The sequence below is a fragment of the Macrobrachium rosenbergii genome, chromosome 40 (assembly GCF_040412425.1).
Source record: "Macrobrachium rosenbergii isolate ZJJX-2024 chromosome 40, ASM4041242v1, whole genome shotgun sequence".
In the NCBI taxonomy this organism is placed as follows: domain Eukaryota; kingdom Metazoa; phylum Arthropoda; class Malacostraca; order Decapoda; family Palaemonidae; genus Macrobrachium; species Macrobrachium rosenbergii.
Genome location: NC_089780.1, coordinates 31518336 through 31542667, shown reverse-complemented (window position 1 = coordinate 31542667; position 24332 = coordinate 31518336). Strand labels below are relative to the sequence as shown.

General features: G+C 39.9%; 1 protein-coding gene across 5 annotated transcripts in view; it reads right to left on the bottom strand.

Annotated features, from left to right (window-relative positions):
• Positions 1–16607, bottom strand: part of LOC136826315 (HMG box transcription factor BBX) — a 228793-nt gene extending 212186 nt beyond the window's left edge. For 2 of the 5 annotated variants that reach the window (XM_067083555.1, XM_067083557.1), the window contains exon 1: positions 16452–16607. In XM_067083555.1, the coding sequence (XP_066939656.1) occupies positions 16452–16466 (15 nt within the window). In that variant the 5' untranslated portion in view covers positions 16467–16607. Of the gene's footprint in view, positions 1–15984; positions 16195–16447 lie in introns of those variants that run through there. The other 3 variants (XM_067083551.1, XM_067083552.1, XM_067083559.1) reach the window with 2 other exon arrangements.
• Positions 16608–24332: the final 7725 nt, after the last annotated feature.

Genomic DNA, 24332 nt, shown 5'->3' with positions numbered 1-24332 from the left:
AGCTGGGAGCACAGGATCGGAAGCTGGGAGCACAGAAACCAGAACTGGACTCTACGGAGCAGGTGCCTCAAGACAAGCCAGATGCTCGTGCCATAGCCAGTGAGACCGATGCTTCTGACATTGACGTTTAGAATCCTTAAGCAAGTACAACAGTGGAGAATCCCAAGGGTGTGCCGAAAGTTGACAAGAGGCAAACACTGAGGAATCAACCCCACAGCTGCAAGACGGGAGCAGAAAATCCAAGGTGTCCTTGTGACACTCGATGCCTTTTCAATGGTCGGGATAAATCCAGGAAGCGTCTACAATGCCTGCGATCGGAACCTGAATCCGAGTTCGATGACAATCGGCGCACATCCAGTGACATGCCTTTCCAACAGCTGTTGGTCAAAGCCTGGGAACTAGCAACAGGTTCAACAGAGAGGGCAGTAACCCATGGGCAAACTCCGCCAGCCTCCCTTGGACCTCTGGTATGTCTTCTCCCAGGAGCAGGGAAGTGGGACAGTGACCTTCGTCTAGGAACGCCGACGGGACGGGAAACCACCTCCTCCACTAACACATCACTTGACACTTTGTCACAAGACACTTTGTTGCTGAACACTTTGTCCATCAGGACACATAGAGATGCTGCCCCCCCTCCCCCATCTCTGAAACTGAATTCACCACTACAGTGCACTGATCTTCTTATCGAATTTAGATTCAATTCTAGATTCTAGGCAGGCAATGGCATCGGGGTCTGAAGCATGGGAGCTAGGCACGGGAGCGGGTGGAGGAAGAGGGGGAAGACTGAGGATAGGAGAGAGAGTATGTCCTGGGGTAGAGGGGAGAGCAAGACCGGAGTCTTGCTTAGGCTTAGGGGAAGAATCTCTACTCACAGAGGCCTTACTTATGGCATGAGTGGCCGCCTCCCTAAGCCTATCTTTCTCAAGTTTATTAAAATGGGATTCACACCTCCTCCAACTACAATCATCCCAATCCTTGCATTCAGAACACGTACTCTCCCTAGAACACACCTGGCCCCTACACTTAGTGCACAAGGTATGTGCATTGTAACAAATCTTAAGTAATCTAGTCTTACAGCCCTCACTACAGAAACAATGGCTGTAAGCACTAGGATCTGACATAGATAAACTAATAGGAAGGTAAGCTACCTGCAAAGCGTGAACCAACAAAAGCCACAGCTTCACAAAATTAAAGTGAATATCTCACCAACTTCTAGCAAGCTAAGACCAACCAGCGAAGCATGAAAGCAGGAGCTCAGAAAACAACATGTGGTCGAGAGCAAAGCATAAAATAAAAAGATACTGCTGGCTTCTGTCGCTCCCTTGCTCCCGTTCAGTGGGTGGGGCCTCTCACCCCCGCTTTGCAACCAACGTGCTACCACGAATTTTGAATTTAGGATGCTGTGCAAGCATAATCGTTAGCTAAGTAATTACTTGGTAAGTTACTTATATAAAATGTCACTTTGCTTTTTGCTTTTCCTGGTTGATATGGATACGTCATTAGTTTGATAACACAAGGTAGAAGTTGTGTGGGCAGGTATGCACTGGTTTTTTTTTTTTAAGCTTTCTCACTACTGGTGGAAACATCTACGTCACTGTGATTTTTTGCTGTTTAATGGCTGATAGGTATATTCATAATAAAAATATCTTTCTCTAATTAGCTACATCCGGAAAGTATCAATGCACTCGGTCACAAAAAGCATTTTCCCCTCTTCGTACAGCCATGCACAGTCAGCCACTTGTTTAACTGTTCGCGAGCAGTTTCCCAATGTGATGATGTACCCCAAGCAGGTCTTGCTAGTGCTGTGTATGTTTTGTATGGCCCCACCTCATTCTCAGAGGATGAGAAAGATGTCAACCCTTCAAAATAAACTAGAAATCCTTGGGAGAATCACAGCAGGATGGTCTATGCAACATATCACGGATGAGTCAGAAGAGGGAGAGTTGGAATCACATGCTTTTACAAACTCCAGGCATCATAAGCACCATGGGCAGTGCACACGGGTAAGTGACAGAGAAAAGTAATTTCTATATTTGTATGTTTGTTTTTTTGTGAGTACAAAGTATTTTAAAGTGTGTTTGGGGAAAATGAAAAAAAAAAAGGGTTTGCTTTTTTATGTACACATACGATGTATTTTAAAAATGTGTCTTTGGGCAAAATAAAAAAAGAAGTTTGCTTTTTTAATGTATAATGGGTTTGGATAAAATGAAAAGACAGTGACATATCCGATAATGTAACCTACTATATTACGTGCTGCATATGATAGGAGAGGGACTTATTTTTTCAAGTATACTTATACCCTGTAAAGCATATTTTGTTTAAAAAATATACTCAAATGACCTGGATAATTGTCTTTTGCAACAAGTTTATAGTTTACAGTGTGATGGTCATTGTTTATAAGCATACTGAGTATTTACTCTTATGAAAAACTGACAAGGTAAGGGGAGAAAGGGTATGGAGTTACCACTGAACACCCATAGAGTTTTTACTTGAATCCCCACCATTATTAAAACATACTGGTAACTCCCCTTTCTGGTAAGATTTCTCCATGAATCTGAGAATTTTCTTTTTCTATGTAGAAAGCTATGGAAATGAGTAATAGAAAAATATGGGTCTGTTTGTTTTACAATTGCTGTAATATTACTTAGTTAACACTGTGAAAAAAAGTTAAATATTTCTATTCTTCCCATCCATACTGTTTGATGTAACTTGTATCACTATGTAGTTTCACACATGCAGTGATGTATCATTTGATCTAAAATGACAAATTTTTAAAGTAATTTGTATTTTTCCAATCATACAAACCTGAGGTCTTTACACATGGGATTAACTTTCTGTGAACTGGAAAACCAGACGATAAACTTTTGCAAGGTGGTTATGGCAATTGCTACCGCTGGTGAGGGTGGAAGCACTGCCCACCCAGTCGGTGTGCATTCAATTCTACACAGTTTTCTTTTGGCAGCTGCAATTGTATGTTGATTATTTCCATACATACATAACACTGTTAGTTCTTTCATGTGTTGTCAGCTCTATTACAGATGTGTGACTAAGACATCATTCTATTTCTTCCAGTTTCTTTCCAGTTTTAATACACAGTCATCCTTTTGTCTCATGTGTGTGGTACCCTGTGCTTTTACCTGTGTCCACAGCTAAGGAACCACATAGTGTAAAGAGTATGCTGTAGCACTGACTTCATTCTGCTGTGAGTATGCTCCGACACTTGGATTTTTGCCTTAAACTTCTTATGACTTAAATCCAATGAACTCTAGTAACAGCTTACTACATTACTGATACCTTTCCTTATGCTGCATGTTTATCAAATAAGGACCAGTAACATGATATTTTCATTATAAAATTAAGTTCCATATAAACTTACCATACAACTACATAACTAATGCATCTACCTCGCACGACAACTTTTTTTAAATTTCGCGGTAGCGCTTCTTTACTGGGGAAAGCAGAAACAACCAGTAGCCATATTCAATTTGTTTGTACCCTCATGTCCATAGAGAGGAGGAGGAGGAGGACAAGCTTTGATTCTGTAATTACTTAGTAAGTATACAGTATATGTAACTTAATTTAATTATGAAAATATCATTTTCATATTAGTAATTTACCAAGTCCAGGCAGTTCCCAGTTATCGGCAGGGGTTCTGTTCCCGACAGCGTGACGATAACCGAAAATCAGCAATAATAGCACCAATCCCGGGTTATCGGCGCCGATAACCAGGATCAGAGCTGGTAAGCAGGGATTGGCGCAGAAAACTAGAGATTGGCGCATATCGGTGCCGAAAACCCAGTCATCACCTTCACTAGACAAGAGCTGTAAAACCGGACTGCCGATAACCGGGGACTGCCTGTAATTACATAGCTGAATCCCACATTGAATGGAGGTGGGATACACGGACATGTTCTACTCCAAAACTTGAAAGCATGATAATGAATTTGAAATGAAAAAACTGCCAGCACTGAATGCAATGCTTGTTGTTTCCTTACCTGGTAAGAGAGCCACTGCAGGTGAATACTGCCTCTGGCTGGTGCTCATCTTAACCTGTAGTGCCGTGGGGTGCCTCTACTTAACTGGGAGCTTTGTAGCGGAGGATTTGCCTGATGGCTAGCAAAGTATATAATAAGGGTCCTTGCCCTGGGCACAGTGCCATGATTAAAAACCAGACAACGCTGTCACCTACTCTGAACACACTTGATAAAACCACAACCTACCCACTAAGACTGGTGGACACTCCAGATACCTTGTAACCCCAGGCTTCTCAAAAACTCAAAAACACTACACCAAGGCAAAAAGATAGTAGGAAAAAAAGGGAACTTCCTATAATTCTTCATCTAATACCATGCCAGCCACCAATAACAGCCCCAAGGTACTGCAGTCATCAAACACTGTTTCTACTTCCTTCAAGCAGTGAGAGGCAAAAATGGACCTACACTTCCAGTAGGTCGACTGGATAATAGAGGCCAAAGACAAGTTATGTCTAAGTCCCACAGAAATAGACACCGCTCTGATGTCATGCGCTCTCACTTTAAAATTTGGTAAAATGTCCCCCTAAATCTGGGAGTGTGCTTCTCTGATCAAAGCTCTTATGAAGAACGACTAGGTGTTCCTTAACATAGGACGAGATGGGTTCTTTACTGAACACCAAAGGTTACTAGAGGTACCCATGATCTTTTCTGTCCTATATTCAGGTAATATCTCTGAGCTCTGACTGGACACAGAACTCTCTCTTCTTCCTCGTGACCAAGAATATCCATTAAATTCTTAATCGTAAATGAATGAGGCCAGGGCTTGGACAGGTCCTCCCTCTTTGCCAGAAAGCCTAGGGTGAAGGAGCAAAATACATCTCCTTGAGAGAAACCCACTCTCTTGTCGATGGCTTGTATCTCACATATGTGTTTAGCTATAGCTAAAGCAAAGAGGAAGAGAATCCTGCTTCAGATTCCGAAAAGAAGCAGACCGAAGGGGCTCAAAGTATGGGCCCGTCAGCCATTTCAGGACCACATCCAGATCCCAGGAGACCAAAGAACTGTGCTTGTTTTGGTTGTCCATATCGAAAGACTTTAACAGGTCCTTAATATCGGAGTTCGGAGCAAGATCCAGGCCTCTATGCTTAAAGACTGAGCTAAGCATGGCTCCTAGTGTTCCTCAGGTAAAGAAGGAAATCTGCAATCTGTGTCACAGAGGTCTAAGAAGATGAGACATTGTAGTTGTGGCACCACTGACAAAAGACTGACCATTTGGCCAGGTAGACAAGGCTAGAAGATTTTTGCCTGCACTGTGCAATAGCCTCTGCAGCTCCCTTTGAAAAACCCTTCACTCTGACAAGCTTAACCCTTAAACGCCAAATGGACGTATCGTAAGTCGACTAAAATTGTCTGTGGGGTGACGAGTGGACGTACCGTACGTCGACTACAAAAAATTTCAACCTTCGGTCAATTTTGACTCAACTGAAATGGTCGAAAAACTCAATTGTAAGCTAAAACTCTTACATTCTAGTAATATTCAATCATTTACCTTCATTTTGCAACAAATTGGAAGTCTCTAGCACAATATTTCGATTTATGGTGAATTTTTGAAAAATAAACTTTTCCTTACGTCTGCGCGGTAACTCGGCTGAACATCTCAGAAATTCTTTCATCACTTTGTGGTAATGTTTGCACCATTTTATATTAGTCGTTACATAAAGTTTTATATATGAAAATGTGCACAATTTCATGTAGAATACAACAAAAAATAACCCATGGTTGTAGCTTTCATCAGTTTTGAAATATTTTTGTATAAATCACGATAAGTGCCAAAATTTCAACCTTCGGTCAACTTTGACTCGACTGAAATGGTAGAAAAACGCAATTGTAAGCTAAAACTCTTACATTCTAGTAATATTCAATCATTTAACTTCATTTTGCAACAAATTGGAAGTCTCTAGCACAATATTTCGATTTATGGTGAATTTTTAAAAAAAAAAAAAAACTTTTTCCTTACGTCCACGCGCACTAACTCGGCCGAACATCTCAGAAATTCTTTCGTCACTTTGTCGTAATGTTTGCACTGTTTTATATTATTCGTTACATAAAGTTTTATATATGAAAATGTGCACAATTTCATGTAGAATACAACAAAAAATAACTCATGGTTGAAGCTTTTAACAGTTTTGAAATATTTTCATTGAATCACGATAAGTGCCAAAATTCCAACCTTCAGTCAACTTTAACTCGACCGAAATGGTAGAAAAATGCAATTGTAAGCTAAAACTCTTACATTCTAGTAATATTCCATCATTTACCTTCATTTTGCAACACATTGGAAGTCTCTAGCAAAATATTTTGATTTATGGTGAATTTTTGAAAAATTTTTCCTTACGTCTCTTGTGTAACTCGGCCGAACATCTCAGAAATTCTTTTGTCACTTTGTCGTAATGTTTGCACCCGTTTATATTAGTCATTACATAAATTTTTATATATGAAAATGTGTGCAATTTCATGTAGAATACAACAAAAAATAACTCATGGTTGTAGCTTTTATCAGTTTTGAAATATTTTCATATAAATCACGATAAATAGAAAAAATGGTCAAAAACTAATATTCAATCAATTACCTTCATTTTGCAACAAACGGGAAGTCTCTAGCACAATGTTTCGATTTATGGTGAATTTTTGAAAAAAAAAATGTTTTTACGTCCGCACGTTACGAATTCATGCATCATTTTGTGATATTTTCTCTGTGTTGCTTTGATTGTTTTACAATTTGTCATATACCAAAATCATCGCAATTTAGTGTACAATACAAAGAAAATAAAAATAACTCATTAGCTTTAACCATTTTGCTCACAGCGCGATTTGTATACAATTATATATGAAATTATTTTTTCGCGCTGTCATATATTTCAATATTTATATATGATAATGATATTTTTTTCATTTCTGATGGTTGCATACTAAACTTCAGGCAATGACAAAAAAAAGGAGCCAAAAATTAACTCTTAATCTTATAAACTAAGTGTTCTGTGATTTTTTTAAAAAACTTTTTTTCCGCTTCGGCGTTTAAGGGTTAACGACAGTCTGAAGCCTGTCGGGGAAAGAGGCAGACAACCCTTAATGGTGTCTTCCGAAGCAGGGTTGTCTGAGTAAAGATGGGTTTTGGGGAAGAAGTCTTGGATAGTCTACAATAGTCAAAGAAGGTCCAGGAACCACTCCCTCAGGGGCCAAAACGGGGCTATGAGGGTCATGGTCACATTGTGGTGCTTCTGAAGCTTATTCAAAACCTCCCTGATCATGCTGAAAGGTGGGAAGGCGTACAGGTCTAGGTTTGACCAATCTTGTAGCATGGCGTCCGTGGTCCATGCAAGAGGATATGGGGAGGGAGAGCAAAAGAGAGGAAGGTGATGGAACTTGGAGGTGGTAAACAGGTCTATCGTTGGCTTGCCCCACAACTTCTGAAGATCTAGACAAACTAGGGAATCCAGGGTCCACTCGGTGGGAAGGACCTGTTTTCAAAGGCTCAGCTCATCCACCATCACATTTAACTTTCCCTGGATAAGCGGGTGACCAGAGTCAATCGATTTTGGTCTGCCCACAAGAGTAACTCTCTTGCAGCTTGGCAAAGAGAAAAGGGATGTGTGCCGCCTTGCTTGAGAATATAGGCCAAGGCCGGTATTGTTCGCGTGCACCACTACTGTCTTGTTGTGGACTATGGGCGAAAAACTCTGGAGGCCTAGCTGAACTGCCTTCAGCTCTCTTACAATGATATGTGAGCTCTGTTGCTAGAGGGGTCCATGTCCCAGAGACGTCTTGCTTTCCCAGTAGGACTCACCAGCCTACGTCTGAGGCGTCGGAATAAAAGACTAGGTCAGGGTTCTGAGGATGAAGGGACTTCCCTTCTAACAGCCACCACTGCAGGTCCAATTTGATCTCTGGGGTGATCTGAAAAACATAACCACCTGGCTGTGTCTTTCTGTTCCAGCTGGCCTTCAGGTAAAACTCGAGGACTCTCATATGTAGTCTGCCCAGTCTGACAATGATTTCTATGGATGCCAAAGTCCCCAGTAGGCCACTGTTGAGGAGCAAGACGAAAGGGCTAGAAAATTCCGGACCGTCTGAAGGCAACTGGACATCCCCTTGGGAGATGAGCAATTTGTCCTTCCACGGGGATGAAAACAGTCAGTCATCTAGGTAAAGACTGACATTGATCCCTACTAAGTGGAGCCATTTCAAGAGAGGAGCAAGGAATCGAGTGAATACTTGAGGGGTTGTTGAAAAGCTAACGCAAAGGGCTCGAAACTGGTACACCTTGTCCTGGAAGACAAACCTTAGATATTTTCTGGAAACTGGATGGATTGGAATATGAAAATATGCATCCTGCATGATTGAGGGTGCTTACATGAAGGACCACAAACAGTGGGTTGTACAACCCCTCCGTGCTGGTGCTTTGGACTTCCTCTATGGCCCTTTTCTGGATGAGAGAGGAGACTTCCTCCAACTGGGCCAAATGTCTCCCGGAGCCTACCGAGTACAATGACAATGTGATAGGAGAGGTGACTAATGGGGAGGGGGGGGCCTCTCAAAGAACGGGATGACATAGCCCTCCTTCAAGACATTGATGATCCAAGACTCCACTCCTCTTATCAGCCACATCTCCCAAAACTCGAGAAGTTTGGCTCCTACAGGTACATGAAGAACTTCTATCTCACTGTTTTTGGTATTGGCTTTTAAGAGTTCTTCTTAATTGACTTGGATGTGAACTGGAAATGGCGCTCTAAATTTCCCTCCACGAAAGGGCTGTTGCCAGAGGAGTGAAGTAGTCCTGGTTTGAAAAGAAGTAGATTCTTTGGGGCGCCTAGAAGACTGGGCCAACAAGTCTTGCGTGGTTTCCTTTTGTAAGTCTGAAACTATTCGCTTCACTGTGTCTTGAGGCAAGAGATGATTTTTGTCTAGGAGTGAGAACAACAGAGCTGATTTTTGAGTGTGCGTAACTCCCTTGGAAGTAAAGGAGCACCAGAGCTCTCTTTTCTTTTGTGCCCCAAGAGTAACTAGAGAGGAAAGCTCTAGAGAGCCATCTCTAATGGCTTTGTTGGCACAGGCCATAACCCAAGCCAGTCTGAGGCGCTATCTACAGTAAGATCCTGGTGGTCCTTGATTTTTTTGGCCAGTGTACCCACCATCCAATCCAGAAAACTGAGTACGTCAAAAACTCTGAAGATGTCCTTGACTAGGTGATCCAGTTCTGCAGAGGAAAACATGATTTCTGCTGACGAGAATGTACAGCGACGAAACGAGTCAATTAGACCAGAGAAGTCCTCTTGGGAGGAGATAGCAACTCCAAAAGAAGGAGCTTCACCGGTCACATAGGACAAGTACCTCCTGCGGATTAGACGAGAAGGAGGAAAAGTGAAAGATTCTTTACCTTGTTCTCGTCTGGCAGAAAGCCAGTCTCCGATCTCCTTACATGGCTTCTTAGAGGAAAATGAAAGGACCTCTTGGGGAGGCGTGTCCTGTCACCCGGATGGTTCCTCATCAAAAACGTCAAAGCAGGCGAAGCTGGGGCAGCTGGAGCGAAAAAGAGGGAAAGTTTGCCATCAAGTATCTCAATAAGGCAGCACACAGTATGTCAAAGGAGCAGCAGGTTCTTGGTTGATCTCTTCCTCCGAGGAAATCAGACAGGTTGTCATCCTGAGTGGCTTAGGGGAGGGAGGAGCTTTCTTTAGTAAGTCTATAATTTGGGCTAACTGTCTTTTAATAGGAGCCAGAGCAGACTCATCAGGGTCCACAGGCAAAGGAGACGATGCTGGAGGTCTAACTGGAGGAGGAAAAGGAGACTGTAACCTCTGAGAAGACGAAACAGGTGATACCTGCTTGCGGGAGCTGGGCCCTCAAGATGGGGCACCGAATGCTTAGAAGCAGACATCGAATGCTTACAAGTTGGCGCTGGGCGCTTGGAAGCCATGTGTGGGCGCTCAGGGTCTGAAGTTGAGCGTTCAGGTGAGAAAGTCTCTGGACTGTCCAAAGGAGACAGGGGTGGGCACTGACGGACAGGAGCAGAAACAAAAGGGCCCACAGAGTAACTGCGGAGGCCGGGAAGAGGCCAGGTAATGTTTGCTGCACTTCCTGTCCATGCTATAATTGCCGGAAGAGATTGTGGACAACTTATGGATATCCCTGGACAAGCCTTTCCAATGGCTGTCTGCCAACACCTGGGACTGTACTTTTGGTATGTCTTCTCCCAGGTTTTGGGGAGTAGGGCAGGGACCTTGGTCTAGGAGAACCGACAGGACAAATAGCCACCTCTTCCACTTGGACTGCACTAACACGATGCACTTTTTCAGAAAACACTTTTTCCATAATCACTTTAACGGAAGCTCCAAAATCTGCGTCATTACTTACAACTAGGTTAATTTTCTCATCAACTCTAGATTCTAAACTGGTGATGACATTAGGATCAGAAGCAAGGGGCCAGGCACAGGAGTAGAAGGATAAAGTATTCTGTAGAAGGGCCAGTATTAGGAGAAAAAGTTGGAAAAAGAGTAGACGGGAGAGGAACAGGGCTAACCTCTAAACTAGGTTTTGGAGTAGCCTCTGAGCTAAGAGAGTTTTTCAGCTCTAGAAGCCACTTTCCTCTTTCTATCTCTCTCTAACTTGCTCACATGAGACTTAAAAACCTTCCACTGTTTATGATCCCACATTGAACATTTAGTACAGGTTTTATCAATACTACAATCTTGCCCCCTACACTTAGTACAGATTGTATGAGAATCATGGCATGCTTTAGTTAGCCTGACCTTGCAGTCTACCTCCCTGTAATAGAGTATACACTCGAACTACTGGAATCCAACATAATTCTATATAATCTGTTGAAAACTAATCCAAATGATCACAATAAACTGCCTATAGGCTGAGCGCAACCTGAACAAAACGACTGTACTTCACCAAATTTGAAATAGCAACTGGAAAAATTCAACAAAGCTGCTGCAAATGGCACGATGTTGACACCACAAGGGGCAGAAACAAATTGAATATGGATGCTGGTTGTTCCTTCTTTCCCCGGTAGTGAGAGGGGAGTCACCTGCATAGTAAACAAAAGCAGCCCTATCGTGAAATTCAGAAAAGGTTGCTGAGCGAGGTAGATACATTAACTATGTACAGTAGTTAATGGAAAATTGATTTTCCATTAAAATTAGTTCTGTAGTCAATCTCTGACACCAGTTTGATTAATATTTAAAGTAATGTAATACGATATTACTAGAGTTCATTAGATTTAAACCATAAAAAGCTTAAGGCAAAAATCCAAGTCTGAGCACACTTACAGGAGAATGACATCAGAGCCATACTCTTTACGATGTCATTTCTAAGCTGTGGACACAGTAAAATCACAGGGCACCATGCAAGTCTACTTTTTCAGTTCTGTTTTGGCTTGCTTTTGCAATGGTCCCTTAAAACAAGATACAGTATGCTCAGTTGCTAGCACATTTTAACATAAATAGTATTTTGTGTATTAGTTCTGTATATAAGTAATGGATGGTTTAATGGTTTACAGTACATATACTATACAAGCTTAATAATAATTTACCATTTATATGGTCAACTGCCATGAGATTACTGTACACAATTTCTAAATTACAATACAATATTGGACTCGCTGTGATACACTTCCAGAGTTATGGACATTTGCATTTCATACCTCCAATGTCTCATTATTCCTTGAAATCTGCTGCCTCACTGTTGTCAGAATAAATGGCAAATGGCAAGGACTTTCCCAAATATAATACAGTACAATGAACGTGCTCAGCAGTGTTTTTAATCTCAACACTGCAAGTGTTATTCATTGTTTTCACGAAGCTTAAACGGCTTAATAGAAATGTATTAAAACGTATCAGATGTCTGCATCTGTTCTTGATAAAGAAAAACATCCACAAGTGTATCTGCATCTGGATTTGCAACAAAGTACATCAAGGAGGTTAGATTTATGGAGACCCACTGACCTGGATTAAGTGAAGTCGCCACTGACAGTCATTTTGACATTTCTGACTCGTGTTGGTGAGTCAGTTGCAATCAGAACTTAGAAGTTGTGAGAATCAATTTTCATTTACATTTAGGTAACCGATTGGTATCTGAGCATGTGTGGATTACGAAAAAATCACTGTAAAACTAGCAGTTCAGCTCCAGTGAATCAGTAGCAAAATCTTTGCAGATTTGTCTAGATTGTCTAATTCATGAATTTCAAGTAAGCAAAGCAACTAGTACTACATTCCTTATGATGTTTCATAATTTGACATGAACTCATTAATTTTTGTTCTCAGGATAAAATATGTCCAATTCTGAGGGCAAATGCTTCGCTAATTAGATTTTGGTGTTGAAGCATGCAGTAATGCTCTCATAGATGAACCTAATAACACAGTGCAGTACTTGATCAACTCGAAAAACAAGGGGGGATCTATTCACCCCTCAGATCATGTTGATATATGCCAGCGTGGTGAAAAAATTTTCCGAAAGTCAGCATTTTTTTCTTAAAATTATGATATTGGCCTAGGAAGAAAAGAATATCATAAAACTGTTCATGCAGTGTTAGAATACCATACTGTATCACCAAATAGATTTTTAAAAATATAGCAGAATACATGTAGCCTATATGTTTGACAGCAAGACGCTAAAAAATCACATATTTTGCTCAGCCTATTAAGGATATTTCAGAAAATTAATTACAAGTACAATATTCTTAAGCTGCAAAACAGTTTTTGGTAACGCTGCTGCTCAAAACAAAATGCAGTCAACAGATACATGCAACACTTACAGGCTACACTTAACACTGGCCAGTAATGTTATTTTAACTATCTGTTGGTGTACAGCATAAGTATGCAATGCAAATTTTCTTATTTATTAATTATGAGAACTTTATTTTTGATTTATTGTCCTGACCAAAAACCTGGACCCCATAGTACTTAATCTTTCAGGCCTTGGTATATGATACAAATGTTTTCAGGACAAACAGCTTCTGTTAATCTTACAAATGTTGTTTTTGTAATTTTCCTGAAGGAAGGCTGATGTGTTTTCTTATTTACAGTTTAGCCTCTTTCTATTAAGAAGTCATGTGGAGCTGATGGTTGTTTCATTAAGTTTAAGCCTGTTTTACATTTCCACTATATCTTTATCAGAGTTTTTGTGTCTTTCTTGAAAGAAAACAAGCAGAAAGAATGAAATGAAAATAACAATAAACGATAAGGAGCTCATTTATTCCCATAAGCGCCAACACTTTCCGAAGGTCTGTTGGACCATCTTTCTGGGAGTGCTCACTCACTCACCTGGCCTCACGGATTTGTGAAGGGCTCACATGGCCAGGGCATCTCCATATATCTAACCTCCTTGAAGTACATGTGAGAGATGTATCAGATATCTGAATCCACAAAATATGTATGACATCCACACATACCAATCCACGTCCACGGATGTCTGAATTCTGACATCCGATACATCTCTAAATGTATACCCCAACGAAAAGGCGCAGCAGCCTAAAATACTGTAAATTACATTTACTGGTGATGTACATTATACCTAGTTTGCAGTCATGATAAAGTCAGTGTCTGACTGTAGATCATTTGTAGTAGGTTTTCAATATGAATTATATCACAAGCTGACTCAATGTCACCTAGGAGTAAGACTACTAACATGGTAGGATGGCCGCATCTATTCTCAAGAGATGAATGATGAATTAAATATAGAGTCATTTCAACACCTAACAAATCACGAGGTAGGTAAAGTATTCAACAGTGGTGAATGAACTTCTGAACCACGCCTATTCTACTTTGGACCACTCATATCAATCGCTCACAAAGACACGATACATACACAGTACTTCAAATCACAGTATCTTGTTTGATGAATTCCTTGCCACATCTGTTTGCTGTATAACACGGAGAATCTGGAATTTCTGATAGCCTACATTACGCTAACCTACATCATAGACGTGTTTTACTTTGTAAATAATCTGCAATTTCAAGGAGTACTCAGCTGAGTGATTGTGATATGTTAATCTCAGAAAGATGTCTTTATGTTGTTTCAAGCACAGCTGACCATTGCTGTATCACTTTTTCATGTTTGTTTTGAAGTTAGTTATCTGAAGTGGAGAATCTAGAGCAGGGGCAGGGGCAGGCAACCCTTGGCATGAGGAGGATTTCCTTCCAGTGCAAACCATAGATAGGCTCTACAAAATAAATAAACTTTGTAGGCAAAATAATCTAGTTTTATTCATCATTCATTGGTTATTAAATTTACACATGGCAGCTAGAATGACACTTAATGCTTAACAAAAACAATATCAATATACTTAAAAACACCAAATAACAAGTTCCACCTCAAAATTTGGTAGCACATGAGCAGACTTTGTACTAAAGACACTTGAAAGGGCTGCCCACCCTTCATATGAAGTCTAATACCCTAGGTTAAGCTGATGAAGATCCTGGAAAACTGTAATGTTCCTGGATAAACTATAACTGCACTTTGCACATTAACTGCAATTTAAAATGCAAACTACTAGGGTACTTGTAAAAAATAACTTCTCACCAAATACATGAACATACACTGAACAATTTTCTCTCTTCATCTTGTATTTTGTTCTTCTGGCCAATACTGTTGGTGCCAATAAATCATTTTAGTTTTCCCTATGCTGTATCTAGAAATGACCGAGGGGCACCAAGAGGAAAACAGTTTTTTGGTGTCTGTCTATTAATGAGGCGAAGCTGAAATGTGCTTTCAAAATTCACTAAATTTCTGGAGTAACTGCAAGCTATAGTGTCATGAAGAAAGTTTTTTTTACTTTTTGACATCTGTTCATACCAAAACTGGCAACCCAAAATGGGAAACCATATTTTTTTGAGTAGTTTAAGGGGGCCTATACTCACAAGGGGTCAGGAGAACCCAACGTCCTTGGTTAGAGTAGGTTACCACGTTTCCCTGTCTGTCACACTTTTTGTTCTTTGACCACACCCCATAAGTCTGATTCCCTTTTGAAGGCCTCCATTTTCATGACTATTAGGTTAACCATGCACTTTTCATGGAAATGAATATCAAATTTATGAGGATCACTGAAAAGATTATCATGAAAGAGTCATAGTTCACCCGTTTTACCATGGACAGTTAAAATCACATTTTCACAGAAAAATACGGAAAAACCGTTTGCGCCAAGTCCACTTCTAATAAGGTAGCAGGGGATTAGCAAGACAACATTCAAATAACAGTTAAATTTAGAAAAGGCTGTGAACTTACTACAAGACCTGGTAAACAGCCCAATAAAGGCATGCACCTTCTCTTCCAAAGCAAAAACAAGCCCAAACCATTCATTACAACGATAGGTGTCACTGAATTTGGCACTGGCACAAAATTAATGATTACATTTCAAACAGCAAAAACTCCAGTGGTGGAAAAATGAACACAACCTCACAATGTCATGAATGAAACAATTTACACCAACAAGGGCGCAGCCAATAACATTACTAGTGACAGAAGGGAAAGGAAGAGGAAGGTTGCCAGCAGAGGCAGAAACAAAACTTCCATCCAAAAGCAAAGCAGCTTTAAATGACAAATAGGGAAGCAAGAGGCCTCACTGGCCAAACTTCCTCCAGAGTCCTGGCCTATTGATCCCACAGCTGCAGGTTAGGCATTTTCCTACTACTGATGAAGTCTTCATCTTGCCGGGAATGGAACACAACCAATGACTGTTCACACACACACAGCTGAGCCAATTGACGAGCAACGACAAAAATTATGCAATTCAAGGTCATCCAACCTGTATTGATCTGGACTTGACCCCGTTTATGACCTCGTGAAAAAAGGAGGGTCATGCTATCGAAAAAGCGGGTGGGGAAGGAGACGGCGTAAGTAAACAGCAAGCAAGAAAGGAGGGGGGCGGGGGGCCAAATTAAAAGCAGAGGCGACACCAACGACTGGAGGAGGAGGAGGAGGAGGAGGAGGAGGAGGAGGAGGAAGAACCAACCGTGCAGCAGCAGCAGCAGCAGCAGCAGCAGCTCAAGGTCAGGTGGAATTGTCTCACAATCGACCACAACCACCCACAGAAAAATCCCTCAATTTTAAGGCCGAGTCTCCTGTTATTTAGCGATGGCTGGGGACGAAAGGCAGACACACATCTGAGGGCGTCTTTGCTGCGTAGTGCGCGAGAAAGGCAAACCATGACAAAGGATAGGATGAGGCCAAAAGCACTTGAAAAGAGCATAAAAAGAGCGACGGACGGAGAGGGATTCGTTTCTCTCTTTCTCACTCACTCGATTTCTGACGTCATCAATACCTATTCAACTAGATTTTTTGTCACAATTCTAAATGAAAACTAGCTCGTCAGTCTGTGCAAATCACACGTGGTATACTCACAAGACTTTTGCAATACATAAAACCGCCTAAAGTGCCCAACAACACTTGAAATTTCAACAAAATAAGTCGCTTACTCACAAGCTCACTTGCCATCCTCCCTGCCCAAGGTTCTCGATAAACAAATGTGACGTCACAGCTACATACATTACCCTTTTTTGCTAATTTTGCGGTATATTACAATTAAAATTGGGCTCCGATTACTTCTTTTCAGTAATACGATGACATTTATATGTTTGTTTAATAATTTCTTAATTACTTTCATTGATAATTCACTGTTGTAATAAAGACGACCAGAGATTTCTCATGAGAAGCCATCAAACGAACAACAGCGTACAGTCTCTAAAGGTGATACGAAACTTTCCATAGATTCTTCATTTTTGGTTTATTTCTCGTTAGTTGTGCGTTAAAAAAATGCAGTCCTGACAGTTTTACTATTATTTTCCTAAATTGGATTGATAAATGTCTATCTATTTGTTATTAGAAATTGACTTGCAAAGCGGATGGGAATTGTAGTGCAATATGTCACGATTTCTCAGCAGCGGCTCAATCGTGTAATCAAGCAGGGCAGCCACTACCTACGAGTTATCACAAACTATAAAGCATTTCTAAATGTATTAGTGTTTTGGCAATAAAAAAAGAGAACACTATGATGAATAACATTTCTGTTTCTTAATGGGCAATTTCACAGATCAATCGGCGGTTTGTTTGTAGTCTGCTTTAACATTTTTTTCTTGTTTCGTGTGTCGATCTTGAACACGGCATAATTACCACATTGCCAGACCTTCAACTTCCCCCATGTCTGTCGTGAAAACTGGTTCACTACCAAGGCCTTGGTAACAAACCTCATGAATTCCAGACCAGCTAAAACTCAAATAGGGGGTTCCGCTGATTCCAATGTTTTCCTCCTTTATGCAATGAGCAAACCTCCATAAAATCAACGTAAGTATACACACAGTCAGCCACGCTAGCAAGTCTCATCAAATTATTTAGGAAACAAGAGATGCCCTACTTACTACAGATGTCGATATTCTCTTGAAGTTCTGCATAAATCAAATATCTGAATTTATATACTCATATATTTTAATGACTACAGGAATACGTAGAACTGATTCAGATTTTCAGTTCAAATTTTTTTTTACATAACTCCTGGTTCACAGACCAGTACAAATAAGGTTCTTGGGAGAAAAGGGATTTATTAGCAGAATTAAATGACACCTGTACGAAATAGTGGGTCCAAGAGCAAGAGCCCGTGCCTACATAAGTTGGTTTATCTAAAACAGCAACGTCATTTGCTCCCAAATCACCCCCGCTCCAAGGAAGCCCAGTCTCCACACATAATCTTTATTCTTGGACCAAGTTAATATATAAAAATCTGGCAAGAGATTGCATCCAGTCACTAGGCGCAATTTGACATCAAATCTCCTTCAAATATGGTTATGAAGAGGGTGAAAAAAGAGGAGGATATATAAAGCTATGCCTTTGGCAACCGGTGGGGTCACGACTTTATTACCGATAAGATCTTTATTTGGCCTCCAGTGCAGCAACATACACAGACAGATAGATACCCAATGTATACGTTCTCTTAAATGCATGAAATATTTGGTAAAATAAGGTGCCTGGGATATCCTAAAAAAATAATACTGTAACATCAGAAAACAATGTCTTGAGCAAAGCTTAGAAAAAATTTAGAGGGATTTAAAAAAAAGTGATAGTAGAGCACTCACCATATCCCTTGATCCAGCATCAAGTTCAGTTGTCAGATGTCTTACCCAATCATCATTAGCATCAGCTTTTAAAAATTTTGGTCTGATGTGCTGTTGCATACATTGCTTGTCACATAAACTATTGACAACTAACATTTGGTTTCTGGGACACGTGCTGATGGTGACTTTCCTTCCCTTTTTGCTATTCCAGAGATTTGCCAATGGATAGCTGTAGAAGTTATCTGATAGAGAGTTGGATATCAGCAGCGTTTTGAGTAATCTTGCTTCTTGTAGCCTGATTCTGTACGGAGATTCCCAAGAGATTTTAAGATTTAGCAACTCTCGATACCCTGATGACTATTTTTTTTTTTTTATTCTTTTACTTCAGCGCACGCTAAATTTAGTGTCCGTAAACGGGTTAGGTCTAATTGATATGTTAAACAGATGGATTATTGTGTCTGTTTTGCATCTGGAAAACACAACAACGCTCTTTAAGCAAATAAGGATTCTCACGTTGCTTTCATACTTCTTACGTAGGTGTGGTCTTTCGTGCTGATTGAGAGACAAACACCTAAACATGTTAGCCAATTAGTTTCTTGAAGACTGGTATCTCCGTGAAATCATTTACGGTTGACAAAGGTGCTTTTCCAAGTGTAATGCAGAGCGTTTTCACTGGACTTACTCCTTGCCGTGATTATATATATATATATATATATATATATATATATATATATATATATATATATATATATATATATATATATATATATATATATATATATATATATATATATATATATATATATATATATATATATATATATATATATATATATATATATATATGTGTGTGTGTGTGTGTGTGTGTGTGTGTGTGTGTGTGTAGCAAGCACCACAGAGAAGAAATGAAACACCGTTGTAAATCCTGACCGGTGTCGGCTTTATTGCTAACTAAGCCAACCTCAGAGGACTAATAAAAAATGGTAGAAATTCATGATATATATTCTAGCTAGACAATACATACGAACATACAAACGGTTGGAAAACAAATCTTTCCAGTCCACTATTAGAATAAATTCTTTTTTGCTCATGCCCAGTTGATTGTGTGATTGATTTCACAAACGTACAAAAACCCACTGTTCACCTGTGCGTTTCTTTTACATTTTGACCACTTTAAATGTTATCGCAAGAATCACATGGAATCTGGTATATACATCCTTTAATACTGTCGGAAGAGTTCTTTATAAGTACATGTCGCATTTCTTTATCGTTCCTGAATGCTATATTAACTCCAAAATTCTTATGAAGATGGGGAACGTCTTTAAAATTATAATTATATTGCAGTACAAAACATTTGAATTTCTTGTCTAGGTTCCTAATCATATATATATATATATATATATATATATATATATATATATATATATATATATATATATATGTATATATGTATATATGTATATATATATATATATATATATATATATATATATATATATATATATATATATATATATATATATATATATAATATATCTTTACAATTGTTCTGTGCATTAATATAGTTAATAACTGTACCTCATTTAAACAGGATGGTATCTAGCAGAAATTTATTCAGAAAAATTTACAAGCTTTCCAGGGCTAACTGCCCTCATTGTCTGGTAGCCATAAAATGACCAGACACATTGTTGTTTTTTGAGCTTTTCTGAGATTAAACCAGTCTTATGATGGCACAGGCTCTTGCTTCTAGAGCAGCCCATTATATACCAGACAGGTGTTCCCACCGTAATTATGTGCATCTGGAGGAGGAAGTTAAAGTCATTCTTGTTCCAGTTACATGTGCTGGCTTTCTTAAATCCTTTAATTAACTTCCATCTCCTAATGAGGCCTGCCCTCATGACCTTGACCTTTCTCTGTCTGCTGCTGCTTCTTCCAGGGGTGTGTTGTCCACAGGGTCTCTTGTGCTTTTGCATGTCCTCTTTTCTATCGTTTCGTATTTGATTTTTCTTGATGAGCTGTTCTCAAAACCACTTCCAGTGTTGCCTGCCATTACGTTATATGTGCATGTTATGAAGGCATTGTCTACAGTGAATCTGGCCGTTTTATTTGTGTTTTTGTATGAGAAGTTCATGTTCCCCCAGTCTATTCTGTGGTCTTTTTCCCAGAAGTGCTTGCCAACCGCCCACGACTGAATGTAGTGCCTACTGTTTTGTTTGTGTTGTTTGCCTCGTTCCTTGCAGAATTTGCTGCTTTCGCCAAAGAAACGCTCTTCACAGTCTAGACACCGCCCCCCCCCCTTTACCTCTTCCCCCTCTACCGATTTTTTTATTCCTAGCCGTTTGGTTCCTAATTTTTTTTTTTTTTTTTTTGTAACCACCTATCAATTTGCAATTATCTAGTTTCCTGTTGATGGGTGTGACTGTGTTGTTGTCCGGGACTATGTATCTTCTTCCCTTTCAAATGTTCCTTTTCTTTCCCTTCCCTTCCCTCTCCCCAAAATAGTTTTTTCTTGTTTTGGTGTGTGCCCTTTCCCACCAGTCCTTGGGTATCCTAATCTCCTAAAGCTTTCCCACAAGTATTCCAGCCCCAATTTGAACACTGACGATGAGAGTCACTTCCATCAATATGATCACATTTTCATGTTCTAGGTCACATATGTAAATTCCTTCCTTCCTCCATATTCTGTTTTTATTATATCCATCGTCTTCTTGACTGGTACGTTGGTACAAAGGGAAGTAAAAGGGGATGTAACACTGAAACTCACGAATTTACAATATTTTACAATAATGTTAGACAATTCATCTATGAGATCCACGTTACGTTTCAGATGACCTTTTGATACCAACTTGGTCTCAAAGGTGTACATGGACTTTGGCTTGCGATGTGGTCCAGCCATTGGCTGGGCAGTACTGAGCAACCAAGGGCCTAGGTGCCTCGACCTACAAAGGACTCCCCAAGCCTCCTTCACAAGCACTCAAGGGGTTGAAAGATCAATCTTGGTTAAAATACTTGAATTCTCCTGCTATGTCCTTCAGCAAGGGTGTTGGGGATGTCTGACAGGAGAGGGAGGGGCATTCTCATTGTGCTCTGGATTCCCATAATTGCTCTCAACAGGCACAGTCGGAAACATACCTAAGCATATTCCAAGGACCATGTTATACATAACATCAAGCTGTTTAATTTAGTTTTACACTCAGAAGAATATATCTGACTGTCGTAATCAATCTGAGACCTGCAGAATGAATTGTGCAACCTCAGCAACGACTTCTTATTTGCACCCCAGTTAAAACCAGATGCATCTTTTAAAATACTTAAAGATGTCTTACCCTTCGGTTGTAGGCTATCATTGTGATTCCTCTTAGATCATGTGAGTTTAGAATCAAGTATCACTCCCAAAACATCTGCTTCTTTTTTTTTGTAAAGTAAATACAATACCATGCAAAATTAAAGCGGCTACTACTTCAGTACATCTACAGCAACTGTCCTCGATGTTAAACTTTAAAACCATGCTTATCAACCGATTAACGGATGGCACTGGTAGATTTTGTAAGTGTTTAGGCTCGGTGTAGCAACATAACCAGTCCAAATGATCAAAAAGTCGTGTTTACAAGAGCGGAATCTGCTTCTACAATTTTGTTAATAGCTACTGCAAACCATACAACAATAAAAGCACTTCCCTGTGGAATTCCTTCCCCCTGAATGCAAGGCTTGGAGAATACAACAGAATACAGAATTTAGGACAAAGGCCAAGCCCTGGGACCTACTATCATGTCATTTAGTGCTGAAAAGGAAAATGACAGTAAGAAGATTCCAAAGGTGTAACAGGAGGAAAACCTTGCAGTTGCACTAGGATACAATTTTTAGAGAGGGTGGAAAGTCAGAGGGAAGAAAGAGAATATGAATGGAGCTACAGTAAAAGTAATGAGAGGTTGCATCTAGCAGCCGAAGGGATGCTGCAAAGACCCTTAAGTAATGCCCACAGTGCATCATGTGAGGCGCACTGACAGCACTAGTCCCCTAAAGACTAGATAGTACATTAGGCTTCCTCAAACCACTGCTCTTGGTCCAAGATCCAGATCAGTGGTTTGACAGTGCTTTCTGCTTAGAGAAACCTTCCTGAACTTGGTTGGATGATCTCAGCAGTGGGTCTAGAGTAGATTCATTCTTCCAAAATCCAAACTGGATGGAGAAATACCACACTCGCCTGGTGTTAATCATCTTTGCCCTTCCAGGCACAACTGGTTAGAGGAACTGTCTGGATTCAAAGGCACCCATATTGGGTTTCTTAAAGGGAATGACGATGGTAGTTTTCCAGCTCTTAGGTAGCATACCAGTCTCCCGCCCAATATAGTGCCATCAGTGCACCTCATGCAATGCACTGTAGGCAATACTTAAGATTCTTTGCATCGTCCCTTCGGCCCCTAGCTACAACCCCTTTCATTTCTGATACTGTGACTCTGTTCGTATTTTCTTCCATCTTACTTTCCCCAACCCTCTCCTAACAGTTGATTCATAGTGCGACTGCGAGGTTTACCTTCTGTAACACCTTTTAGTCCTTTTTACTGTAAATTTCCGTTTCAGCGCTGAATGACCCCATTGGCCCCAGCGCTTGGTCTTTGGCCCGAATTGTATATTCTATCTATCTACCAGTCTCCCATATCTTACTGAACATTTTCAAAAGAAAGATCTTAGCATTCTCTAAGAGCAGTGTTTTAGCATCTCATATAAAACTGTATCTTCCCAAGGGCAGTGGTGTCACTTGAAGGAGCAGCACCTTTAAATTCCTGAAAAGTCAGCTTTACATTACATATTATCTCCTTGCCATCAGAGTTAAGGTCCAAGGCAAGCAGCTTTACATTACATATTATCTCCTTGCCATCAGAGTTAAGACCCAAGGCAAGCAGCTTTACATTACATATTATCTCCTTGCCATCAGAGTTAAGATCCAAGGCAAGCAGCTTTACATTACATATTATCTCCTTGCCATCAGAGTTAAGATCCAAGGCAAGCAGCTTTACATTACATATTATCTCCTTGCCATCAGAGTTAAGATCCAAGGCAAGCAGCTTTACATTACATATTATCTCCTTGCCATCAGAGTTAAGGTCCAAGGCAAGCAGCTTTACATTACATATTATCTCCTTGCCATCAGAGTTAAGATCCAAGGCAAGCAGCTTTACATTACATATTATCTCCTTGCCATCAGAGTTAAGATCCAAGGCAAGCTGAGGTTTATGAATTCTTTGATACTACGCAGTCATTTTTCAAGCTCTTGGTAACTTTGGAAGGATCACTGATCACTGCCTCACTCACTTTTAAAATGGGTGGAAGAGATGGGAGAAACTTGTGTTTTAGCTTTCTAATATTCTCCAAACACTCCTACTGGAGTTTTAGAAGTGATTCTAATAAAGGAATACATCCATTTCAAGACTTTTAAAATCATTTTCGCTGTTTGGCAGGGGCACGTTTGTATATAATTCTACTTTGAGAGGGGTGACCGTATCCGTCCTTTCTGTGGAATTTTCAAGTAACCTTTCTGGGAACACTATGTGTTTTGTTCCTCCATGGAACGCCTGCAGATCTGTGAAGTTTCCTTTTTAGTTTTTGTAAAGTATCAAATGAATTTTTCAAGGTTGCTTCAGGAGAAAAAGAAACCTTGAGTATCAGTGAGTTGAAAATTTCAAATTCAAACACCCTGAATATATTTCTTCCAGCCTGGCTCCTCAACCCACCATTTAGGAGGAAATTCAGTAGGGGTATTTTTGACGTTTTAATTGAATTTGGAACGCATCTGTTAATTTGCGAAAGGTTATCTGAGAATATCACAGGATGAGGAGGAGGAGGAAATAGTTGAATCAGCAAAACCACCTGCCTGTGAGTTAGAGCTGGCTGTCTCTGATTTTATGGGGCTTGTTATCTGGGACATCAGTAGTGATATATATATATATATATATATATATATATATATATATATATATATATATATATATATATATATATATATATATATATATATATATATATGTGTGTGTGTGTGTGTGTGTGTGTGTGTGTGTGTGTGTGTGTGTGTGTGTGTGTGTACATATATGTTCACAAATATTAAGTCTCAAATATCGTTTGATAGCATATTCTCTGGAAAACTTGCACTCATGGGAACTTGTAAGTGATAAGTGTTTTGTCACTTGTGGGATCGAACTGCTGCCTGGTTGGGGAACAACAAAAGTACAGTGACTATGTCCATTGAGCCATCAGAGAT